The 22485-nt window shown below is 44.1% G+C and overlaps 1 protein-coding gene across 2 annotated transcripts in view; it reads left to right on the forward strand.

Moving 5' to 3' along the window:
* The first annotated feature begins 519 nt into the window (after positions 1-519).
* The window catches only part of ANKMY1 (ankyrin repeat and MYND domain containing 1), a 59244-nt gene continuing 37278 nt past the window's right edge, over positions 520-22485 (forward strand). For both annotated transcript variants that reach the window (XM_034782258.1, XM_034782259.1), the window contains exons 1-7: positions 520-674; positions 2371-2662; positions 13166-13312; positions 15919-16385; positions 17782-17998; positions 19874-20038; positions 21041-21417. In XM_034782258.1, the coding sequence (XP_034638149.1) occupies positions 652-674; positions 2371-2662; positions 13166-13312; positions 15919-16385; positions 17782-17998; positions 19874-20038; positions 21041-21417 (1688 nt within the window). In that variant the 5' untranslated portion in view covers positions 520-651. The remainder of the gene's footprint in view (positions 675-2370; positions 2663-13165; positions 13313-15918; positions 16386-17781; positions 17999-19873; positions 20039-21040; positions 21418-22485) is intronic.

A 22485-nucleotide genomic window follows, 5' to 3' on the forward strand; every position in this document is an offset into this window, starting at 1 on the left:
GGGGGGGGCAGGAGAGGGGAATCACCAGGGGCAGGGCTCGGGGGGCAGGGCGGGGGTAGGAGAGGGGCAGGACTGGGGGAGATAGGAGAGGGGAATGACAGGGCTGGGGGGCAGGAGAGGGGAATCACTAGGGGCAGGACTGGGGGAGATAGGAGAGGGGAATGACAGGGCTGGGGGGCAGGAGAGGGGAATCACCAGGGGCAGGACTGGGGGAGATAGGAGAGGGGAATGACAGGGCTGGGGGGCAGAAGAGGGGCCGCTCTTGCCGGCTGCCCTGCAGCAGAAAGCGACCCCCGCCCCACACTGGGGGAAGCGCCGCTCTCCAGCACTGGGTGGGGGCGGGGCTTGCTGGGCCGCCCCACGGAGGGAGGGGGCCAATGGCGAGCGAGGGCGAGGCCAGTTTCACAAACACACACGGGTCTCCATGGAAACCCGGACTCTGGCACAGTCCATGTGGGCTCGCGGGGAGGGGGGTTGGAGCGTCCTGTGCTGGAGGCGGTAGTAGCTCGGACCCCGCTTCCACGCTGGGGTTAATGCTGGACCCGTCGCTGCTCCCTGCGGTACCTCTGCGCTGCCCTCCCTAGCGCCCCCGCCCCAACAGTGGTAGGGCCCGCGGTGCTGGCCGGGGCTTTGCTGCGCTGGAACGGGCTGATGGAGCCACCTGCCGCTGCTGGGTGGGTGTCGGGGAGCTCGGGGACTCCTGTGCCCAGCCCGGGGTCTGTCCCGCCTGCAGCTTGGGCAAAGGGCAGAGAGCACAGAGCGTGTGTGTGTGGGAGCGCACGTGTGTGGGGTGTGTAAAGTACTCGTGCGTGCCGGGGCTTGGAGTGTGTGTGTACACAAGCGTGTTGGAATGGGCATGTGAAGTACTTGTGTGTGCGCAGGGACTTGGAGTGTGCCTGTGGTGCTCACATGTGGGAGCGTGCATGTGTGTCCAGGAGCTTGGAATGCATGCATACACATGAATGTATGGCAGGGTTGGCATGTTTGTTTGTGCGCACCTATGTGGCAGAGAGTGTGTGTGCAGGCGCTTGGAATGTGTGCAAACGTGTGGGAGCACACATTTGTGCATGGGCTTGGAGGGTATATATGTGCACATGGGGAAATGCAGTTGTGTGCAGGGATTCTAAGTGTATGTGTACATGTGTGGGATGTGTGAAGTATGTGTGTATGCAGGGATTGGGGTGTTTGTGTGTTCACATGCATGTGGCAGAGGGTGTGCAGGAGCTTGGAGTCTGTGTACATGCATGTGCCATGCTCCATGCATGGGTAGGGTTACCAACTTCGGTTGGATGAATTCTTGGAGGTTTCATCACATGACATTATCTTTAATTAAAGCAGGGATCTGAAACTCAAATCACCAGGAGGGCCACATGAGGACTAGTACATTGGCCCAGGGCCGCATCACTGACACCTTTTCATATAAAGGTTCAAAAGCCCCCCCACCCTGGCCCCGCCCCCACTCCACCCCTTTCATGAGGCCCCATAACTGCGCCCATTCCAACCCCTTCCCCAAATCCCTGCCCCTGCCCTGCCTCTTCTCCGCCTCCTCCCCTGAGCGTGTGGCTCCCCGCTTCTCCCCCTCCCTCCTGGAAAGTGCTAAGTGCTGCCAAACAGCTCTTTGGCGGTGGGAAGCACCTGGAGGTAGGCAGAGGAGCGGGGACGTGGCGTGCTGGATGGGGGGCAGCGGGTGAGCGGAGCTTGGCGGCTGCAGGAAATAACTCCGGGTTGGGGGCGTGGGGAGCTTGGCGGGCTGCAGCAAATAACTCCACGGGTCGCATGTTTGAGATTCCTGAATTAAAGATTAATCTTTAATTCCTGGAGACTCCAGGACAATCCTGGAGGATTGGCATCCCTTTGCATGGGGTGCATGTGTGTTCAGGGTGTGTATGCCGGCAAGTAGGAGGGTACCTTGGAGTGTGATGTGAAAGTGGGATTGTACATGTGAGGGTGTTGGGTATGTCAGGATGTACATGAGAGTTTGTATGTGTATGAGTTGGGGAGAGAGAGTATTCTGGTGTGTTGATGGCAGGTGTTAATGATGAATGTGTATATATCTCCTATGTTTGATTAACTCATTTATATTAACAAGGAGACCTATTCTTCTTGTTCTATAAAATGGTTCATTATAGAGGTGCAGCCTATTTAGTCTGGACTTCTGGAATAATATTTTTCCTCTGCTTTCTCTTTCCGCTCAGTGTGTGCCTTGATTTTATATGCCATCAGTATTAGGTGTTGTGCAGTAAACAGTGTGTGTTTGGAATGGTTATATTGGAGTTAGATTTTTTTATTCTGTGTGAAGAAAATAGTTGCAGCTTCATTTGGTGTTAGTCTGGGATTCTGATTTGAATTTTGTGTCCTTTCTGAGTGTAGTTTCAGGCTGATCAAAGAAGATACAGAAGGTGATTATGAGCAAGGTTCTAGTATGATCAGAGAAGAAGAAACAGAAGATGTTGAACAAGGTTCCAATCTCTTTGACGAAGAGGAAGAATCTCAGACTGAAGAAGATGGTGGACAGTTAGTGAAATTGACTGAAGATGACCTGAGTAATAGGATCATACTCACAAGTGGCATTCAGGAATGGCCAGATGGTTCCAGTTACAAAGGGGAATTTGGGTTTGATCTAAAGCTTGGTTATGGAGAATTCTCATGGGTCAATGGTGAGGTAAACTGGTTTATTCTATTTAAAATTTACATTAAGAGCATGTCTGTCTGATGGCAGGTTTGATTTGTACTTAACGATGTCAACTCAACGATTTGTACTTACGTATTGGTAAGATTCTCACTCTTCAAGTCAATATACAAAAGTGTAATAAAGAAATAAATTTCTGCCTGCCAAATAGGATGTATATTTTTGCCTTTTACAAATGCTGCATTTATGGCGCACAACACAGTATGCTGAAAGTTCAGCTAGCACTGCTCCTCATGCTAAAACTGGGAGTTCTGCTAAAGTTATTAACATAAAATAGATATGTCAGTATCTCCTATTAGCAGCCACTGTGTTGCCAAATAGTTACAGAACGAAACATTAACTGTATGGGATCCAAATATCAGAAATGTAAACTAGTTTGCGTTTGCTTTGGTGCTTGTGGTTTTAATATTGGATGAAGAATTTTTAAGGTTTAAATATTAATTCAGTTTTAAGGCAGGATGGAAATTAGTTTACAATCTGATATTCAGCCATCATTTTGTTAATGCCAATATAAGTTTGGATAATAGTAATTTTATGTACCTGACATTACTTGTAGGCTACCATCAATGGCATTTATTCAAATATTATCTTATTTCTGTGCAGTATCAGCCATCTTAGAAAGAAATCAAGATTTCACTATGGTATTTCCTCCTTTGAGTGCTCTAGCAGTTTGATCATGCCACCATTTCACCTTTTAGGCCTTGACTTTCATACTGTCCTTTTGCACTTTGGTCTTGATCATTTGTTCCCCTAGTCACCCTACTGTATTCTTCTTTCACAGTACATTCTAAAAATCCAACATCTACTTTTTGTCTTGAATTTAATATAGGATGTTGTGTTGTTGAGAAGTGCCTTTTTGATATACCAGTCTGATTAATCTAAATGGGATAGAGATCATCCCATATGTTACTTTTCGCTGGAGAACTATGATCTTAAAAGTTAATACTAATAGTCCTTTGGGAAGTTTGCTCAAATTCATGTTTGCTATGGACTAATATTACATTGAATAAATCCTTCTCTCACTGATACTGGCATTTTATACGTGGTCTGACTTTGTGTGAACTAGACTTTCAAAACGTTTACTGTGCAATGGATTAGTCAAACCTAATCACAAATTTACCCCTCTGTTACACAGTTGGAATATACTAGAGAGTCTACTTTTGCAAACCCATCTGGTGAAGAAGTACACCTCTACCCCGATATAATGTTGTCCTCGGGAGCCAAAATATCTTACCGCGTTATAGGTGAAACCGCATTATATCAAACTTGCTTTGATCCACCGGAGCGTGCAGCTTTACCGCGTTATATCCGAATTCGTGTTATATTGGGTCGCGTTATATCGGGCTAGAGGTGTATAAGGAAATATGCTACAAATTCAAATGTTTACTTACACTTGCATCTTTCTGCTACTCTTGCTTACACCAAACTAGATAGATAGTTCCAGCTTTTTTTTTTTTTTTAAATAAGCAGGAAGAGGTGAAACAGGTGCTTTACTCTCATATTTATATTTTCATTGCTGGGCCATTATAACAGTCAAGAGAACTCTCAACGACAAACTGTTACTTCTTAGAGTGGTTGTGTGTCTCCACCTGCTGGTTAGTGATATAATCACAGTAAAAATGAAACAGGATTCAAGGTTGCAGGTAAATCAGTTTGTTCTGTTACTTTTAAGGTTTAGCATGGCCTCAGTCTGAGTATCTATAGATTTATCATATTAGAAGATGATTGCATTGTGATGGGAAGACGCCAGGTTCACTTAGTAGTAACTGCTGAATTTGTGAAACTTATTAACTGCCCTCAGATATTTACATCAGAAATTGCGATGGAGAAACAAGAACCATTTTTTGTTGTTTTGTGCTTGTACAGCACCTAGCACAATGGGTCCCTGATCTAGGACCTGGGGCGCAGTCAGTACTGCTCTAATAAAGCAGTATTTTCTAGTTGGCTGAGACTGGGAACTAGGAACTCTGTCTCCTAATCCTAGTTCTGTCATTGACTTGCTGTGCGGCTCTGAGCACGTCAGTTAGGTCCCTATCCTATGCTCCTGGCACACCCAGATATCCCAACAGCTTTGTTGGTAGTTTTGGGTATGCACAGGCAGAGGATCAGGATGTTTGTCTCTGTGTTGGTTTCACTGTCTGTAAATAGGTATAGTAGCATTCTTGTGATGCAAACAAATAATGTGAGAATGAATCATAAGATATCTGTTTTTATGCTTTAAAAATGAGTGTAATGCTTGCTTACCTCATGCGGATGCTGTGACAAATGATTAACATTTGTCCATGTGTTCAAACTGTAAAGTGCTATAAATAATAATGAGAATATTTACTAAGAGCCTAATGTTACTAAAGAGTGAGACATGGGAGAGGTCCCTGCAGCTGGTAGCAGAGTGGAAGGCCCAGTGGGGGTGGGGGGGGGGCAGCCATCCATGGAGATGGCTCCTGGGTCTGTAGATCTAGGGAGTCCTTTCTCCATGTGCCTCCACAGCCCCTGTAACTCTGTAGGCCCATTTCCCTGTAAGGGGAAGCCTCGTAGAAAACCCTGCAAGAGCAAACATATATTTTTCTAGCCACCTGCAGGGCTAGTCTGTCCCATAAATCAGGTAATACATGCAAGCATATAGGTCTTGCTATGAACTGGGGAATGGCCTGAACGCTGTAACCCGTATTTGCTTTATTTTTTTCTTGCAATTTTCAATATATTTTTCCTGAAAATAATACGTAAAATTTCCATGAATGCCAGCTATGGTATAGCTTATTGACTATTTCAAAGCTAGTGACTTCAAATCTAGTTAAGAGTGTATTCTGTTTATATCTCTTCCCTTTGTCCAATAGATCGCTACATTTTTGATGCATAATTACATTTAATCATTTAGCAGAAAAATTAATTTTAGTTCCAATTCAGAGAGATGCTGAACACCTTGCAGAACCACCACTTTTGATTGAAGTAAAACTAATATACAGTAATAAGTCTAATTTTAATGAAATTTTGCAAGCAGATAGATCCTGGATTGGAGTGGGGAACTCGCCTTGTTTGAACATTATCTCTTATGTTCCATTTTTATTAATGTTAGTAATTCTCAATATGTTTCTGTTGCACTCATTGATCAGGTGAGCTGTTCTCTTGCTAATTTAATCACTGTAATTTCCCATGGATGTAGCCTAGTGGAGGATGTGTCTATCTGCCTTATATTATAAAGGTGATATGTTCATATCCTGTGAAAACATAAAAATTTCTTTCTCCTTTTTTCTGTGAATATACTGAACATTATCATGGAGCTGTTGGAGTTTCTATGCAGTTAGCTGTAACTTGCTATTTATAAGATGGACTTTGACCCTGTTAAATTAGATGTGAAAAAGATTTATTGAGAAATTCCTCACATATGTAGAGTTGCCAATTTTCTAATCGCACAAAACTGAACACCCTTGCCCCAACTCCTGCCCCGCCCCTTCTCTGAGGCTCCACTCCCGGTTGCTCCACCCCTTCTCCCCCTGTTGCTCGCTCTCCCCCACCTTCACTTGCCTGGGGCAGGGGGTTGGGGTGCAGGAGGGGATGAGGGCTCCTGCTGGGGTTGCGAGCTCTGGGGTGGGGCCACAAATGAGGGGTTCAGGATATGGGAGGGGGCTCTGAGGTGAGGCAGGGGGTTAGGGTGTGGGAGGAGGTGAGGGCTCCGGCTGAGGGTGTGGGCTTTGGAGTGGGGCCGGTGATGAGGGGTTTGGCGTGCAGGAGGGGGTTGGGGCTGGGGAGTTCGGAGTGTGGGAGGGGGCTCAGGGCTGGGGCAGGGAGTTGGGGAGCAGGAGGGGGCGTGGAGTATGGGCTCCAGGGGTGGGGGGAGTTTGGGTGTGGGAGGAGGTTGGGGGAGAGGAGAGGGGTGTGGGCTCTGGGCGGCGCTTACCTCAGGTGGCTCCCGGAAGCAGCCAGCATGTCCAGCTCCAAGGCAGAGGGGCTGGGGGGGGGGGAGGGCTCTGTGCGCTGCTCGTGCCCACAGGCGCCATCCCTGCAGCTCCGGCACCTAGGAGCCAGACATGCCAGCCACTTCTGGGAGCTGGCTTGGAACCAGGGCAGGCAGGGTGCCTGCTTCAGCCCTGCTGCACTGCCGACCAGACTTTTAGTGGCCTGGTCAGCACTGCTGAGCCACGAGGGTCCCTTTTCGACTGGGTGTTCCAGTCAAAAAATAGACGTCTGGCAAACCTACATAAATGGCAGCCTGCCTGAGGAAAACTAACTTAGAAATTATTAGAAATCCCCAGACCTGAAGAAGAGCTCCGTGTAAACTTGAAAGCTTGTCTCTCTCACCAACAGAAGTTGGTCCATTAAAAGATATCACCTCACCCACTTCGGTGTCATCTCTCTAAGAAATTGTGAGAATTGTTGCACTAGTTGTCTTGGAGATCAGAGTATTTGATAAATCAGTGTTTTCAGGTTTTGCTGTATATGAATTAAATTAAAACTGTTAGGTTGATGACACTTCACTCCTGGGCTGTGGCCAGTGCCGAGTGACTAGAAGGCTTTGGTACCTTTCTATACCATATCTGTGTGATCTTTTGAAGCACTAACAGGAAGATAAATTTCTTTTCCTTTGAGACATTGGGCTATAAAAACTGCAGTGGCAATGTATTCCTTTAAGGAAAGAAATGTAGCATTAGTAAGAACAGTTCAATACTATCTTTCCTCTTTCCTCCAAGCACGTAGCAAAGGTGTTGTTTAATATGAGACCCCCATCCAAGGCTTAGTTGCTGTCATCTGTGTTTCTTTCCACTGGCCATAAATGTACGCAGTGAAGCCTTCCTAAAGGGCTTTGGCCCTTTTTAGAGGAATGAATTTGGGAACATTGACCTACCTATTGACACTTTCTCTGGAACAAGGAGAGTAAAGAATGAAATCAGAGTTATAATTGTTTTCTCTTATGGTCTCTCTAAGTGACCTTGGCCTTCCAGGTCCCCTCCTTGAGATCAGCCTGCAGATGCTCCATTCCCTCTGGCCATTCAGCGCTCTTTTCCGTCTCTGCTCTTGGCAGACTCCCTGTGCTGCTCCTTCCCTGGTTGCTCTTGGACACTTCTTGTGCTTCACTGGGTCACTCCATTTTGTCAGTCTTAGATGCTCATTTTCCCCTGGGCTGTTCACTTGCTGTCTGCTAAGATATTTCACTCTTAGCCTTGCACGGTCAGTTCCATACTCTGCTTTTTTTTGGGGTCCCTGGGCTGGGACTCATCTCCTGATTGGCCTAGGGGTGCACAAAGTTTAGCACTGAATTTCACCTTTATTTCTCTATTGTTCTTTAGGCTGTGTTTCAGCTGCATCTTAGCCCTTTTCTCAACTCTCTTCTTTTCACTGTTCCTTTCTTTGTACAGTTGAATGCCTTCTGTAGGATTAACCACCGCAGCACAACAGAATCACTTTCACTGTCTCCAGCAGAGGTAACCCAAGCCCTCTGCCCCCAAATCTGCTTCTCATTTCTCCTTTTTCTGCAGATGCTACTGTCAAAGGCAGTTTTGTGCCTGGACCCTACCTCTCTCTGTTCATAGTGCAATTAGTTCTGCAGGCTTGAAAGGTTTAGTTCTTGAACATGGGGCTTTATCTGTGCTTCCTATCAGCTCCCTTTGGACATAGTTTCATCTGTGGTAATCCTGAATGTTGCCCTGTAGTTTCTTCAGCAAGGGATTCTGTCAGAACAATGTAATCAGAAACCTCCATTGGGGATTCATTACCTGGGGAGAGGGGGCATCTGAGGTGCACTCCTGAGTTCCTGCAACACTCAATGGAAATATATTTAACTCGTTCTGTCTGCATTTCTCTAGAAGTTGGTTTAACTGTCTTCATGTCACCAGCCCTAGAAAGTGGACTTCATTCTAGTAAACAGATGTGGCACAGGCTTCGGCAGTGCAAGCTTTTTCACATCATTCACCCATGTTCCTCACCCTTGACCCGCAAGGACATTCTCAAAGAGCCCATTTGGTCCTTTGTCTTTCTCCTGAGAGTGCCAACAATTGTCAGTTAATGCCTGTAGTGGTGGCTCAGCATCTTTGGTGATGCAGATCTCAGTTCAGCTTCTACTTGACAGGTATCAGCAATTTGTTTCATGGAGGGTAATGATTTTCAGTCTCTGTCAATTAAGGCCAGGACTCAAATTGGTGACCAAGAAGTGAAAGGATCCATGTCAGATTCTGTTACTAATCCCCAAACTATCCAATCATTTTCTCTGGACTATAATAATTTTACTGAGGATAGTCACATCATAGTCCACATATCAGTGGGACATTAGCAAGCCATATGGTGCTTTGATGCACCAGAAATTGTAGAAACATCATATAGGGGAGAATGGTATGTTTTAAGATGTTGAGAGCCTGCCAATTTTATCCCCCAAATTACTCAGAAAAGAGAAACAAGAAATTGTAAGCCATATCTTAATGACTGTCTCTCTTAATTGTCCCTTAATGATTGTCTTCGTATTACGCCTTAAGGGATGCTATGATTAAAGGTGAGCTAAATACTCAGTTATAACAGTAGATAATTGGATTTAAATAGAAAACATGTGCAGATTACCCCGAAGAAATTAATACAATTTTAAGCATTTAAAGAATGAACAAAGATTTTACATTTCATTGGAAACTTGTGTCGAGTAACAACAACTTCTTAAAACAATTCCCAACTATATATGTTTTCCTTATCATTAAAAGAATTAAGACTTTTAGAATGTTTATCAAAGGAATTGGATTAAAAAAGAATAATTCTAGAGTTCTTTAAATGTGGGGCGGGGTGAAATCTTAGGTTTTCCTCTTTGAATTGAGGAGGGGGAGACAAGAGGTAATAAAGAGGCTTTTGACATAGTTCCATAGCCTTGATATACTAGGTGCTACATGTCACTTTTTTCTGTCAGATCCTAGGAAAAGACATTCTTTAATAATGGGAGGTGCCTGGTCTTTGAGAAGACATTCCTAGTGGGTTTTAACTTTAAACCAAACGTCTCTCAAGATTACAATCTGCAGTATCTTAACCCACTATTTGCAACCGAGAACTCCTACCAAACACTGTATTCAAGGCAAAAAATCACAATAGCCAACATTTCTGTAGTCTTCAAACAGTATATACAACAGGGGTCGGCAACGTTCGGCACGCGGCTCGCCAGGATAAGCACCCTAGCGGGCCGGGCCAGTTTATTTACCTGCTGACGTGGCAGGTTCGACCGATCGCGGCCCCCACTCACCACGGTTCGCCATCCCAGGCCAATGGGGGCAGCAGGAAGCGGTGCGGGCCGAGGGATGTGCTGGCTGCGGCTTCCCGTCACCCCCATTGGCCCGGGACAGCGAACCGCGGCCTGTGGGGGCCGCAGTCGGCCGAACCTGTTGTGTCAGCAGGTAAATAAACTGGCCCGGCCCGCTAGGGTGCTTACCCTGGCGAGCCGCGTGCCGAACGTTGCTGACCCCGATATACAATATTAAAGAAAACAGAAATGCTAAAGCTGCATTTAAGAGTCTGTGCAACCATATCTGGAGGTGACTGAAAATATGCTTTCATGGCCCAGGAGATCTCATTCTCCTTGACACCTTTTGTGCCTGCAGAGGTTTCCTAGTTTTGTTAGTTAGCTTGAACATACTTTAATAAACATTCCTTTAATAAAATAAACACTGCAAAACATAAGAATGTGATCTATCCTATTGTCCAAGAACATGTAGGTATCTTCTAAAATTCAGTCAAGGTGAGCTTATAATAAACTAAAACTATCATAAGGCTTCTGTTTTTTTAGTTTATTAATTTCATTTTCAGGGTTTTTCCCCGCAATTTTTGAATTCTGCATAATGTCCAAAAATTGGGTGTTTTCAGGGTTTTCTCTTTGTATATACATGTAGTACAGTTTCAAAGAGCACCATGTTAAAATGCCCTGGGGACTTTTTAGTTTTCACCAGCAGGGTCTACCTGGCCCATTAATGCGCAACACATTAGTGTGCTTTAGAAGTCACACCCCTGTAGTCCGTATTACTGCTCCATGTATACAAGCCCTTGGATAGTAGCCAGCGAGCCTAGACTTCACCTGTATAAACAAGCTGCACTTGGGCAAAAGGTGAAGTCAATATGAATTGGATAGGGGCAGAATAAGTAGGTGTGATATATCTCCAACTTTAAAAGACTTTTTGATACTGTCTCACATGACCTTCTCATAAGCAGACTAGGGAAATATAGACTAGACAAACCTACTTACTATAAGACGGGTGCACAATTGGCAGGAAAACCATATTCAGAGAGTAGATATCACAATTAAACTGGAAGGTTATATTGAGTGGGATCCCACAGGGATCTGTTCTGGGTCTAGTTCTATTCAATTACTTCATCAATGATTTGGATAATTGCATAGCAAGTACACTTATAAAGTTTGTGGATGATACTAAGCTGGGAGGGTTGCAAGCACTTGGGATGACAAAATTAGAATTAAAAATTGTCTTGACAAACTGGAGAAATGGTCTGAAATAAATAAAATTAAATTCAATAAGGACAAATGCAAAGTACAACACTTAGGAAGGAATAATCAATTGCACAAATACAAGATAGGAAATTACTGCCTAGGAAGGAGTATTGCTGAAAAGGGTCTGGGGGTTATAGTGGATCACAAGCTAAATACGAATCAATAGTGTAATATTGTCGCAAAAAGACAAACATTCTTCTGGGATGTATTAGCAGGAGTATTGTAAGCAAGACATGAGAAGTAATTCTTCTGCTCTACTCAGCACTGATAGGGCCTCACCTAGAGTATTGTGTCTAGTTCTCGGCACCACACTTCGGCAAAGATGTTGATAAACTGGAGAAAGTCCAGAAGAGAGCAACAAAAATGATGAAAAGTCTAGAAAACATGTCCTATGAGGGAAGATTGAAAAAAATGGGTTTGTTTAGTGTGGAGAAGAGAAGACTGAGGGTAGGGGACATAACAATCTTCACGTATGTAAAAGGTTGTTATTAAGAAGAAGGTGGTAAATTGTTCTTCTTATCCACTGAGGACAGGACAGGAAGTAGTCAGCTTAAATTGCAGCAAGGAAGATTTAGGTTAGACGTTAGAAAAAAATTGCTATTTGTAAGGATAGTTAATCACTGGAATACATTACCTAGGAAGGTATTGGAATCTCCATCATTGGAGGTTTTTAAGAAACAGGTTGGATATACACCTGCTAGGGATGGTCTAATACTCCTGCATCAGTGCATGGGACTGGACTTGATAAGCTATCCGAGATCCCTTCCAGTCCTACATTTCTGTGATTAAGTAACCATTTCTGGTGTTATTCTGATGTTTATCCAATAAACATTGATGTTGGATTTTTTTGTATTATTTTTTTTATCAGTTAAAACTTAAATTTGGAAGCTCTATATATTGTAATTTCATTAATCATTTTTCACCAATATTGAGGTTTATCCCCCTACAAAAATGAGAAGGATCAATTAGTTTTTTTTTTTAAATATGGTGGTTATATTATGAAAAATAGGTAGATTCCCTGTTAAAGTTGCAACCAGATTTTTACCTCTCCCTCTCATATGTATCCGTGTATAAAAATGTATTACCTTGACTAACAGCTGTTATGGTGCAAGTCCTACCCACCAAGTCACACTTCATTTGTTAGACTGGACTCTCTGGAGGTACAGGGGGCTGTTTTCTCAGGATTGCACACTAGAGGGAGCCAGCAGGTCCCTCTGGCTTAGTCTAGCTCCAGTGGGAACCAACGGTCAGACTTTATAATAGGATTCAGAGTCAACTGTATACCTGGGGCTTTCTAAGAATAGCTGTGGGGGAGCAGAGACTCCTTCTTCCAGGGGTTAGTGGCCTGGAATCTGGTAGGAGAGAACGGGGTGATGGACAGATGACTGACCTGCCAAGGTGAGATCAGTGAAGGATGAAGGGCCTGGGGTGATGTCTCTTTCAACACAGGGCTTCTTCGGGTTAGAATAGGTAAGTGGGAGACAGCTGCTCCAGGCAGACCCATCTCTGGTCTGCAACTGGGCATACATTTATAGCGTGTGCACCTGATTTTAAGCCAAACATACGTTTCTGTGGATACTCTGGATCTCCCTGGTACTGCAACTTCAATACCTCCCTAGTTCATATGTACACACAAGGGCTGGGTCAGCTGCTGAGCGCTTAAATAGCTGCTGGCTTACTCTGTGTCTCGCTGTGACTTGGGGCACTTGAATGTGTGAACATTTGGACTTATCTCCTTCTAAACTGTTTGGAGTTACAGGCGCTACCATATGTCACTGGAAAAATAATAGGTGAAATCCCGGCCTAGTTGAACTTGAGGGAAGTTTTTTCATTGGCTTCAATGGGACCAGGATTTTGGCCAGTTTTCCAAATGCATAATGGCTAGGCACTCTGTATATATCAAGATCTTGTGTGGGCGTCTTCTGTAGTATTGCTCCATTGTAGTGAGGAACAATTACAAGCCACTTATTTCTCTTCCCTCAGCTGTATCACTTTCCTCTTTTTTTGGTGCGTTACAGAGCTATGTGGGGCAGTTTTACAAGGACCATCGCCATGGCAAAGGGATGTATTTTTGGCCCGACAGTTCCAAATTTACCGGTTCATTTTATCTTAGCCATAAAGAAGGATATGGGACCATGGAATTCAAGGATGGCAGAAACTATCAGGTAACGGGATGAAATTGAATGTATTCTAATGACTGATAGCACTAACAGAATATAAGTTTGTGCTGCCATCATGGTCTCTGGTGGCTTTCCCACGAAGCTTGGGTGTGAAGGCTGTAATGTGTTTCTGAAGCATGTGCAGATCATTAATGGCTAAAACTTGCACTCTGGTAATAAAATACCAACAAGAAAAAAAAAAGAAGCTTAAAGCTTCTAAAGTAGTTGCTTGAATTCATGCCTTGTACAGAAATGACCAAAGATAGGAGCCTCAATTGAGCCAGGGCTTCAAAAACCACGTGCCAGAGGCAAATACCACTGTGGAGTGTGTCTGTTGATGGGCACGGAACAGGACAGCTGGAGTTGCAGGTTCTTGTCTCTTAAGGTAGCGATAAGTCTGGGAGCAGAGTGGCCCTGGTGTTACGCTCCTTTAAGAAGGAAGCGACCAGGCAGCAAAGGCCTGATGGGAGGGAGGTGTCTGTATTGTTTTTGTTTTCCTGTTGAGGGAGCAGGAGGAGAGCAGAGTAGATGTTGCTGTTCTCTTTTTCAGGCCATGCAGGTGAGCTGGGAAGCAGAAGGCCAGGCTGCCACTGTTATCTGCATGGGTGGGAGTGGGAAGCCAGGAGCTGGTGGAGAGGTGGTAAGGGGCGGGGGCAATATGGGCAAATGAGTGATAGAGAGGATGCGTTTAAAGAGCAGAGAAATATTTGAGGGAGGATTGGGGAAGACGACACACAACAGATGTAAAGGGGCAGAGGACTGAACCCAGTGTAGGAAGGAAAAGGGAAAGGACGTAAGGAGGTGGAGTGGGAAGGAAGGAAAGGAGGAAACAGTGTGCACACAAAACAGTGCAGCAAGATGCACAGAAGGAATGAAAGAGGAGTGAAGCCAAGCAGGGATAGAAGGTGTCCCAAAAACACAAGAGGCAGGTGAAGTTTATTAAATAGAAAATTGACTGGCAGTGTTACACGATGGGTGATCCTTTAAACTGCAGAGGTGTGTGTGTGAGATAGTGAGCACTAGTATTTTTCATCTCCACTAGTAGGCTTAACAAATGTCTGGTCATCTTAGTTGGGATCGGGGCTCCCGTTGTGCTGGGCATTATACAGACCTAGAAAAGAGACAAAACCTGTCCTGAAGATGGAAAGACATCAAAGGGTAGGGGATGGGGATACAACATACCAGCAATTGAATCCAGTGAAGAATTGGCCCAGCTTGGTTAGCTACATGGATTGTAATTTTCTTTTTAAGTTGGAGATAGAGATAGGGAAGAAGGACGTAAGGGAATGAAAGAAGGGAAGGAGGGATAGTCACAGCTTGTCAGCTGCAGAGCCATGATGAGCAATCTGGGTTCTGAGGCATCACAGCGGAGGGGAGTCACAAGGAGGATGAGGTAGTGTCCCTACAGATTTATTCAGGGAGTTTTCCCCCAGGCATAAGGGGCAGTGGGAGAGAAAGGAAACATGGAGTTGTTTTAAAGCAGACACTGATTCATGAATAGTAAAAGCTGGGAATGCTGGTGGAGCAAAGGCAAGGATCAGTGGCACTATAGGTTAGTAAATGAGCTAGGAAGTGTAGGGCTATGTTATGAAGAACCTTACAGTTAAAGACAAAGGGCCAGATCCCAAACTGTTGTAAATCCTTATAGCTCCACTGAAGTCGATGAAGCTATGCTCATTTTACATCAGCTGGGGATCTGACTTAAGCGAGAGTTTAATGTGAAGGTGAAGGGGGAGTTAGTGGAGGGACTCAGAGAGGGGGTTGATCAGGTCTGGGTGATGAGCCAGCAAGATGACTTTAGCAACAATGTTCTGAGTAGACTTGAGGGGAGCAAGGTTTCAAGTGTCAAGATATGAAATGACTGAAAATTTTCAAGTCTGGTTGACTCTATTAGAGGTGGTTGAATTACTTATTGCAAACAGCATAGTCAGAGAACGGCTCCCTTCTGTTCAAGTTGTCCACAAACTGATCATAATCTGTACAAATTTGTTTAATTCAAAAGTGAATTGTTTTTTATGAGTGTATTTGAGCTAACAACTCCTCAACTGCTCATGGCAAGTAGTGTGTAGAGGGGGCTTGATACCTGAGCTCTGTGGCAGATCAAACAGTATTTCTGAATGACCTAACCTTCATAAACTGCTTCCTTTGCAAACTAATTTCACTTACTCATGAAACAAACTTGGTTTCTTCATGAAACAAACAAAGCTACAAAAGGCTGAAATTAACTTTCTGCAAATGCTTGTAAGAATAAAGCTTGAGCTGTATGAATATTCTTGAACAGTGAATAAAAGCATCTCAATGGTCCTAATTAAAACCTGTAGCTCCTTTGCCTTCAGTGAATCCACCCATCCTACCTTACTTCAGCCAATGGGTTTCATGTATTGCCATTAGTGCAGTTCCAATGTGACCAATCAAAGTGAATACAATAGTTGAGCAGCTTGTCAGGTGCTTAGATTGCTCTAAATGTCAATAGGCAATTGACACTGGAACAGTAATGTCAGACCAAGGAAATTTGGTTTTGCACCTTTTAAATGGAAACCAGGTTGTAAGTTGTGTAGTATAACTGACCTGTATGTCTTCTCTAATACTAGTAAACCTATTGCTCTTCTAAGGGACTATACAAGGCTGATGAGCGATTTGGACCAGGAGTTCAGAGCTATCCAGATGGCTCTCAAGATGTTGGCTTATGGCTCAGGAATCACATAATTAAACTGTGTACTGAAATACCTGGACATTTTTGTGTCTCGGATTACCCAGAACACTACAGCTATTTTGATGCTGATTCCCAGAGAGAGTATCTTTCTGATGAGGAAATTCCATTTTGGGATCTGAATGAGGAACAGGACCCATTTTTCTACAACTACAAACTTCTCCTTTTAGATGACAGTTACACATTGCCTGATAAAATGTACATATACTCAACTGATACAGATCACCTTCCCCTGACTCGCACCTTCCGTAAAGAGTTTGATTCCCAATATTTTCAGAACAACAAAAAGTTGTATGATGAAGAACCATGGCCTATTAAAAACACAAGCCCTTTAATGGTTAGAATGCAGAAGCACATCTATAAATACAGGTAGCTATTGATTTTTGTGTGTGATTTGTGTTTGTTGGGATATGTATGGGATTTTCTTTTTAGACTATTGCAAAGATCATCTTTAGCACAAGTTGTGGTACAGAAGTCATGCTTCACAGAATAATTTCTACTGTCCATGACTAAGTTTAGAAAGTCATTTGACAAACTGGAAATGAGGTTTTGTGAAACAAACAGCATGTTCCTCTCTCACTTCCTTAACCTAAAGGAAACCTCTTTCCTTGAAATATACCATCAACTCAGGTCCTGGTATGTGCCTACAAAAACATCATTATTATTAATTTGCATTATAGAATGCCTAGAAGTCCCAACCTAGATTGGGAACTCCATTATGCTACAGCAGGGGTGGGCAAACTACGGCCTGTGGGCTGGGTCCGGACCCTCAGGCCTTTGGATTCGGCCTGTGGGATTGCCCCCCGTGACACCGCAGGCCCCACATTGCTCTCAGCAGTGGCCAGCCCGACGTCCCTGCGGCCCCCGGGCCTTTGCGTCCAGGCACCGACCCCCACAGCTCCCATTAGTCGAGAACGGGGAACCGTGGCCAATGGGAGCTTCGGGGGAGATACCTGGAGGCGTGGCAAGGGCAGCGCATGCGGAGCCCTTTGCCCCCCACCCCCACCCCAGGGGCCGCAGCACTTCCTGGAGTGGCACGGGGCCAGGGACAGGGCAGGCGTGCAGGGAGCCTGCCCTGGCCCTGGTGTGCGCTGCTGCCACCCCAGAGCCTGAACCCCTCCTGCACCCCACCCCACAACTCCTTGCCCTAAGCCCCTTGCCTGCACCACGCACCCCTCCTGCACCCCAATGGCCTGCCCTGAGCCCCCTGCCGCACCCCACACCCCAACCCCCTGCTCTGAGCCCCCTGCCACACCCCACACCCCTCCTGCACCCCAACTCCCTGCCCTGAGCTCCCTTGTACACCCTGCACCCCAACTCCCTGTCCTGAGCTCCCTGCTGCACCCCGCACCCCTCGGCATATCACTTCTGAAAGGTTGCCGACCCCTGTTCTAAGCACATCATGTGGCCTTTTTCAATCTTGGAGAGCTTGGTATTTAATTTTCACTTGCAAACATCCAGATCCTTGGGGCTGGATGTTTTTAACTTCTTCCATGAATAAGATTAATGTCCCCCATACTACAGCTCTTGGACCATTTTAACTCCCTGATGCTCTGTCCATGATGGGAGCAAAATTGAATTGTCTGAAATAGTTTTTTTAAATGGTTGCCATCCTTCTTCTCCCATGTTACCTGACCATAATCTTTATTATCAGTGGCTTTTTTAAAAAAAAGCTCTGTGGTATAACAGGTATCTGCTGCATAGCTGTTTAAGTTAAATGTGGACTCTCCAGCTGTTTAATGTTTTTCTCTTTCCTCTGTTTGAGGCACTGTCAAACAGAGATCAGTTGGGATATCAACATCATTCTGAATGGAAGCCGAGACACCTTTGGACCCAAGGGCCCCAAAGAGCTTGCTTCAGAGCAGCTGATTCAGAAGGCAGCAGCAGGAGACTTCAATAGCATTTATGAGATTCTGAGGGACAGCTTAGCTCATCCAGATGTAGCTGACACGCATGGATACACTGCACTTGCTGCTGCTGCTGTAAGACCCCAAATGTGACTCTTCCCTCTGTGACTGACCATTTTTTTTGTTGCTACTGCATCTGTCTCTCTCTGTTATACAGTAAATGCGTGAGACTCGATAGCAAACATCTTTAAGGAAAGACAGTTTGCTGAACAACATGCTAAAAAAAATCTGTAAAATGTATCCCTCTGTAATATTAAAGATGACTCCAAGCCTAAAATTCCAAATCCTTCCAATTTGGGTGTTGCAATGGGCTGGATTTAAATCCCTGAAACTGCCCCTGCCTTTCCCCCCTGTTTTCTTATTCCAGACTGTTTTCAAACCCAGAAGGGATCTGTTTTTTTGGGGTGGGGGGTGGGTTACAGTCTGGTTGTGGGTAGAAGTTATGATGTATGCATGACTTCAGTTTATCTGTGGGAAGAATTTGGCTCCTTATTTAAACATTTATCAGTGCCTAGCCTTCTGGGCACCTTACATCTATTAAAAATTAATTTGATTTTTGCTAGTGATTTTTTTTAAAGTCCTCAGAACAAGAAAATTAATTTCATATTAATTTAGAACATTATAGTTTTTCTGTTTTTGTATAGGCCTCTCATCCCATGAGATTTAGTCATTTTGTAGACATTAATCCTCTTCCCCCAGCAGTCCTGTGACCGTACAGTAGATTTCAGGGGGAAAGTATTGAAGGCACAGGGGTTAAGTGACTTGTCCACTGTGACACAGAAAGTCAAAATTGAGCATACATCTGAGGACAAAATGTAACCTAATGCACATAAACTGTTGCCCTTTACAGTGTGTGCAATGTGGCAGAGTTACAGTTGCTTTGGCAACAATAACTTTGAATTTACTGACAGTTTTGATTTTGAAATCCTCACTGCCAAAATGTTGTATTAATACAACGCATTGTTGTATTTGATTCCTAAGTTCCATTATAGTGTGCTTTGCAACAGTTAAGTCTTCTCTGCTTTTTAAAAGTCAGCATGAAAAATATTTTATTTAAATGAAGTGTGTTTCTCAGGTAGCTCGCTAATGTAAGACAAGTTGAAGTGCCCACCAACAGTATCTACTCCAGTTTAACAGGTCAGATTTCGTAGTTGATGTAAGTGGTTGAAACTCCATTGTCTTCAGTGTATTACAGACAGTCCATCAGCCACAACGTTTCTAAGGACCAGCGGCAACAGGCAGTGCGCGACTATATTTTGGATCAATGGTGCATTTCTTGGCAGATAGTTTCTCTGGATCAGCTCTCAGATGCCCCTCAGATCAACCATATGAACCGAAAGATCCTTCTTTGTTACAATAGGATACATTGTAATCAGGGGTGGTTTCACTTATATCTTTACTGTTGGGGCTTCTGTAGCTGCCTTGTGTACCTCAACATGCCATCCAGTCATGGATGCCCTCTTTATTATCTTAAAGGTAAATGGATTCATTTGACATCTCTGGATGCTGCTGCTGTGATAGTGGCTACATCACTAACCCAACATCTAATTCTTGGTTTGTGCCATTAAAAGCCATGCTCTGGAAGAAATGCAGTTATACACCTGCCTTACATTGGGTGCACCTAAAATAATTTTACCTTTTTTGAAAGTTTTTTTATTGGTTCTGCCAGCCTTCCCCATTAACTATAAGACGTACCTTGAAGCAGTAGAAACATTTTGAGATCACTGTTAATTTATGGGCAAAATTCAGTACTGGCATAAAAAGAAGAGAAAGTGAAATCACAAAACAACTGAAATCAATAATAGTGTTTTGAGTCTGTCTTTAGTGACTGTCTTTTTGTTTTAACTTTAAACCCAATTGTGATTTCAGTTAATCCCACATGGAAAACTAAAATTGTGTATATATACACATATACTTGTAAAACAGTCATCCAAATGTTTTACTTCACAGGTGAATTACCAAGACGACATCATTAATCTTCTTCTTGATAATGGAGCTGATGTGAATAAATGCAGTGATGAAGGATTATCAGCCCTATCCATGTGCATTATTCTTTATTACCCAGTAGAATCATTTAAGGCTAATGTTGCTGAGAGGAACTTTAAAAAAGACGAGGTCAGTACATTATTAATCTATAACTGTAAAATCAGAATTCACCATGTCCTCAAATGAGCCACAGGTCTGCTTTTTAAAATTACTTTGCTGTGAATGTTCCAGCAGTTGGGAAAAGTCAAACTGCTCTTACCTCCCTTGACCCTGCAAGTTGCTGCATGCCCTTGACTTCCATTGATAGCTCGCACTGCACAGGATCAGGCTCCAGGGCTATTCTGGAGTCAATGTGTCACATTAGTACCAGAGACTTTGAGCCAGATTTTCCAAGGTATTTAGGTGCCTTAAGATACAGATAAATAGGTGCCTAGTGGGACTTAGATTTGTAAGCTCAGTGGGGGCAGGGACAGTCTTTTATTCTGTGTTTTGTACAGCACCTAGTACAAGGGGGTTGTGGCCCATGAGTGGGAGTCCTAGACACTATGGCAATACAAATAATTAATCATAATAATTTACAAAATTGCCTAGACAGATTAAGCACCTGATTCCCATTAACTTCAAAAGTCTTTTGGCTGCTGCAAGAAAGGGAGACAGAAAAAAATGTACACTAGTCTCTCTCTCCCTCAGAGCTTAGCACAAACCCAGAAAACTTCAATGTAACTCTTTCAGATTCTAGCTTTAGCATTAGGTTTAGGTCTTCATTAGTTTGTACGCTGATGTGCAAATTGAAAATCAAGAAATGTCCCCTTCTGTTTCGGAGCTTTTATAAAGTGAGGGAGTACCAGCTGAGATTTGAAAGCTCCTAAGAGGGTTTTATTGACAATGGAGGCTAAAAAAACAAACACACACACTATTCAAAATGTTTCCAGTGAATGGTGGATTAAGACTGAGTAAAATGATGTTCTACCTTAACTTAGCTGTAATATACCAAATTCCAGTACTATTGTATACACGCACAATGATGACGTCCAGCACTGATGATGATATGATGATTCTTGTTGTTGAAGAAAGGATTTTCCATATTTTCTTCATTTTTGTCATTTTAATTTTTTTAAAACTTTAAATAAGGATGAGCAGTTGGAAGATGAATCTGCACCACTTCCACTGGCACCAACAAAACAGAAATGCTTAACAGGCCCTGTTCGTCAGTCAGCCGTGGTACCTCCTATGTCCGGGGAAAAGGCAGAATCTGTTTCTGATGATAGAAATGCATTGGATGAAATGGACCGTGCAAGTTTAGAAAAGAGGACTGGCTGCAGCACTGAAACCAACTTTGAGTCGAACCGTACTGTTTTCAACTATGGAATCGAGGTTTCTCTAGAAGCTTTGCAGCAGAGTGCAGATGCCTTCAGCCTGTGTTTGCCGAGAGTACCCTTCTATGCCTGTGTCAATGGATATGGTGGGGCTGAAGGCACTGTGAGAAAAATGGTGTTATCAATATCTGAGTAAGTACTACAAAGAAAAACCACTGGCTCTGTGTTCTGGAAAGGTTAGACAAGCTCTGGTGAACCCTATTTCACAGAGAAAGTAACAAGTGTAGTTTTACATGTTTGTGGGGAAGAATGACCCTGCATTTGCTTGGGATAGATCAACTGGGCATGCCTGATCAAGGGGCATTCCACGGGTCCTTACCTGATAGGGAGAAGGCCTGAATTTCACTCCTTAAAACCTTTTTAATAAGATAACCCACCATTTTGTCTCTTTTTGTGACTCAGCTTTACATATAGTGTGTGTGTGTGTGTGTGTGTGTGTGTGTGTGTAAAAATAAACTATTTTAAAAAACCTGTACTGTGCAACAGTAATAGTAATTCTATATTACCTTCATAAAAACATTTCTGTATTATGCAAAACTAGTTTGTGCTATATTGAGTATTGATGTCACAGCCTGGCACCCATTTAAAAAAAATCTGGATATGTTGCCAGGGCCAGATGAACACACAGACAAACTGGATATGTGTGTAGGTCCCAAATTCATGGGGGAGGGAATCCCCCAAAATCACAGGCCAGCGTCCTTCTTCTCCACTACCTCCTCTCTTCGCCTTGCTGAGGGGGCACTGACCACCTCCAGCAGCACCCTTCATCCTGGCACCACAGCCCTCTTCCTAGCCCTGTGCAAAGGGGAGACCCTGGGAGGCACTTGGTTGGAGAACAAGGGATTGGGGTTGCAGCACAACTCAAGTTTGGCCCAGCTGCCTCTCTGTCATGATGGGCTGGGGAGTGGCCAGGCCAAATTTGAGTGAGTGGCTCTGTGACCCTGGGTGCCAGGTCACAACATCCAGAATGAGGAGTTGGGCCGAGCCCTGAGGGAAAGGAGCTGCTGCTGCAGGGTGAGTGTGGGCTGGCCTTGGTCTTCAAACCCTCCCCACTCACCCATCCCAGGGCCTCCCCTCTACACCAGGCCTGCAACTCATCTAGACCCTTCCTGCAACCCACTGGTGGGTCGGGATCTGCTGTTTGGGAAAAATTAGTCCTGCAGTTTTTTAGGGCAAACTCGTGTAGGCCAGATTATTGCT

Source organism: Trachemys scripta, chromosome 9, assembly GCF_013100865.1.
Source record: "Trachemys scripta elegans isolate TJP31775 chromosome 9, CAS_Tse_1.0, whole genome shotgun sequence".
NCBI classification, from domain to species: domain Eukaryota; kingdom Metazoa; phylum Chordata; order Testudines; family Emydidae; genus Trachemys; species Trachemys scripta.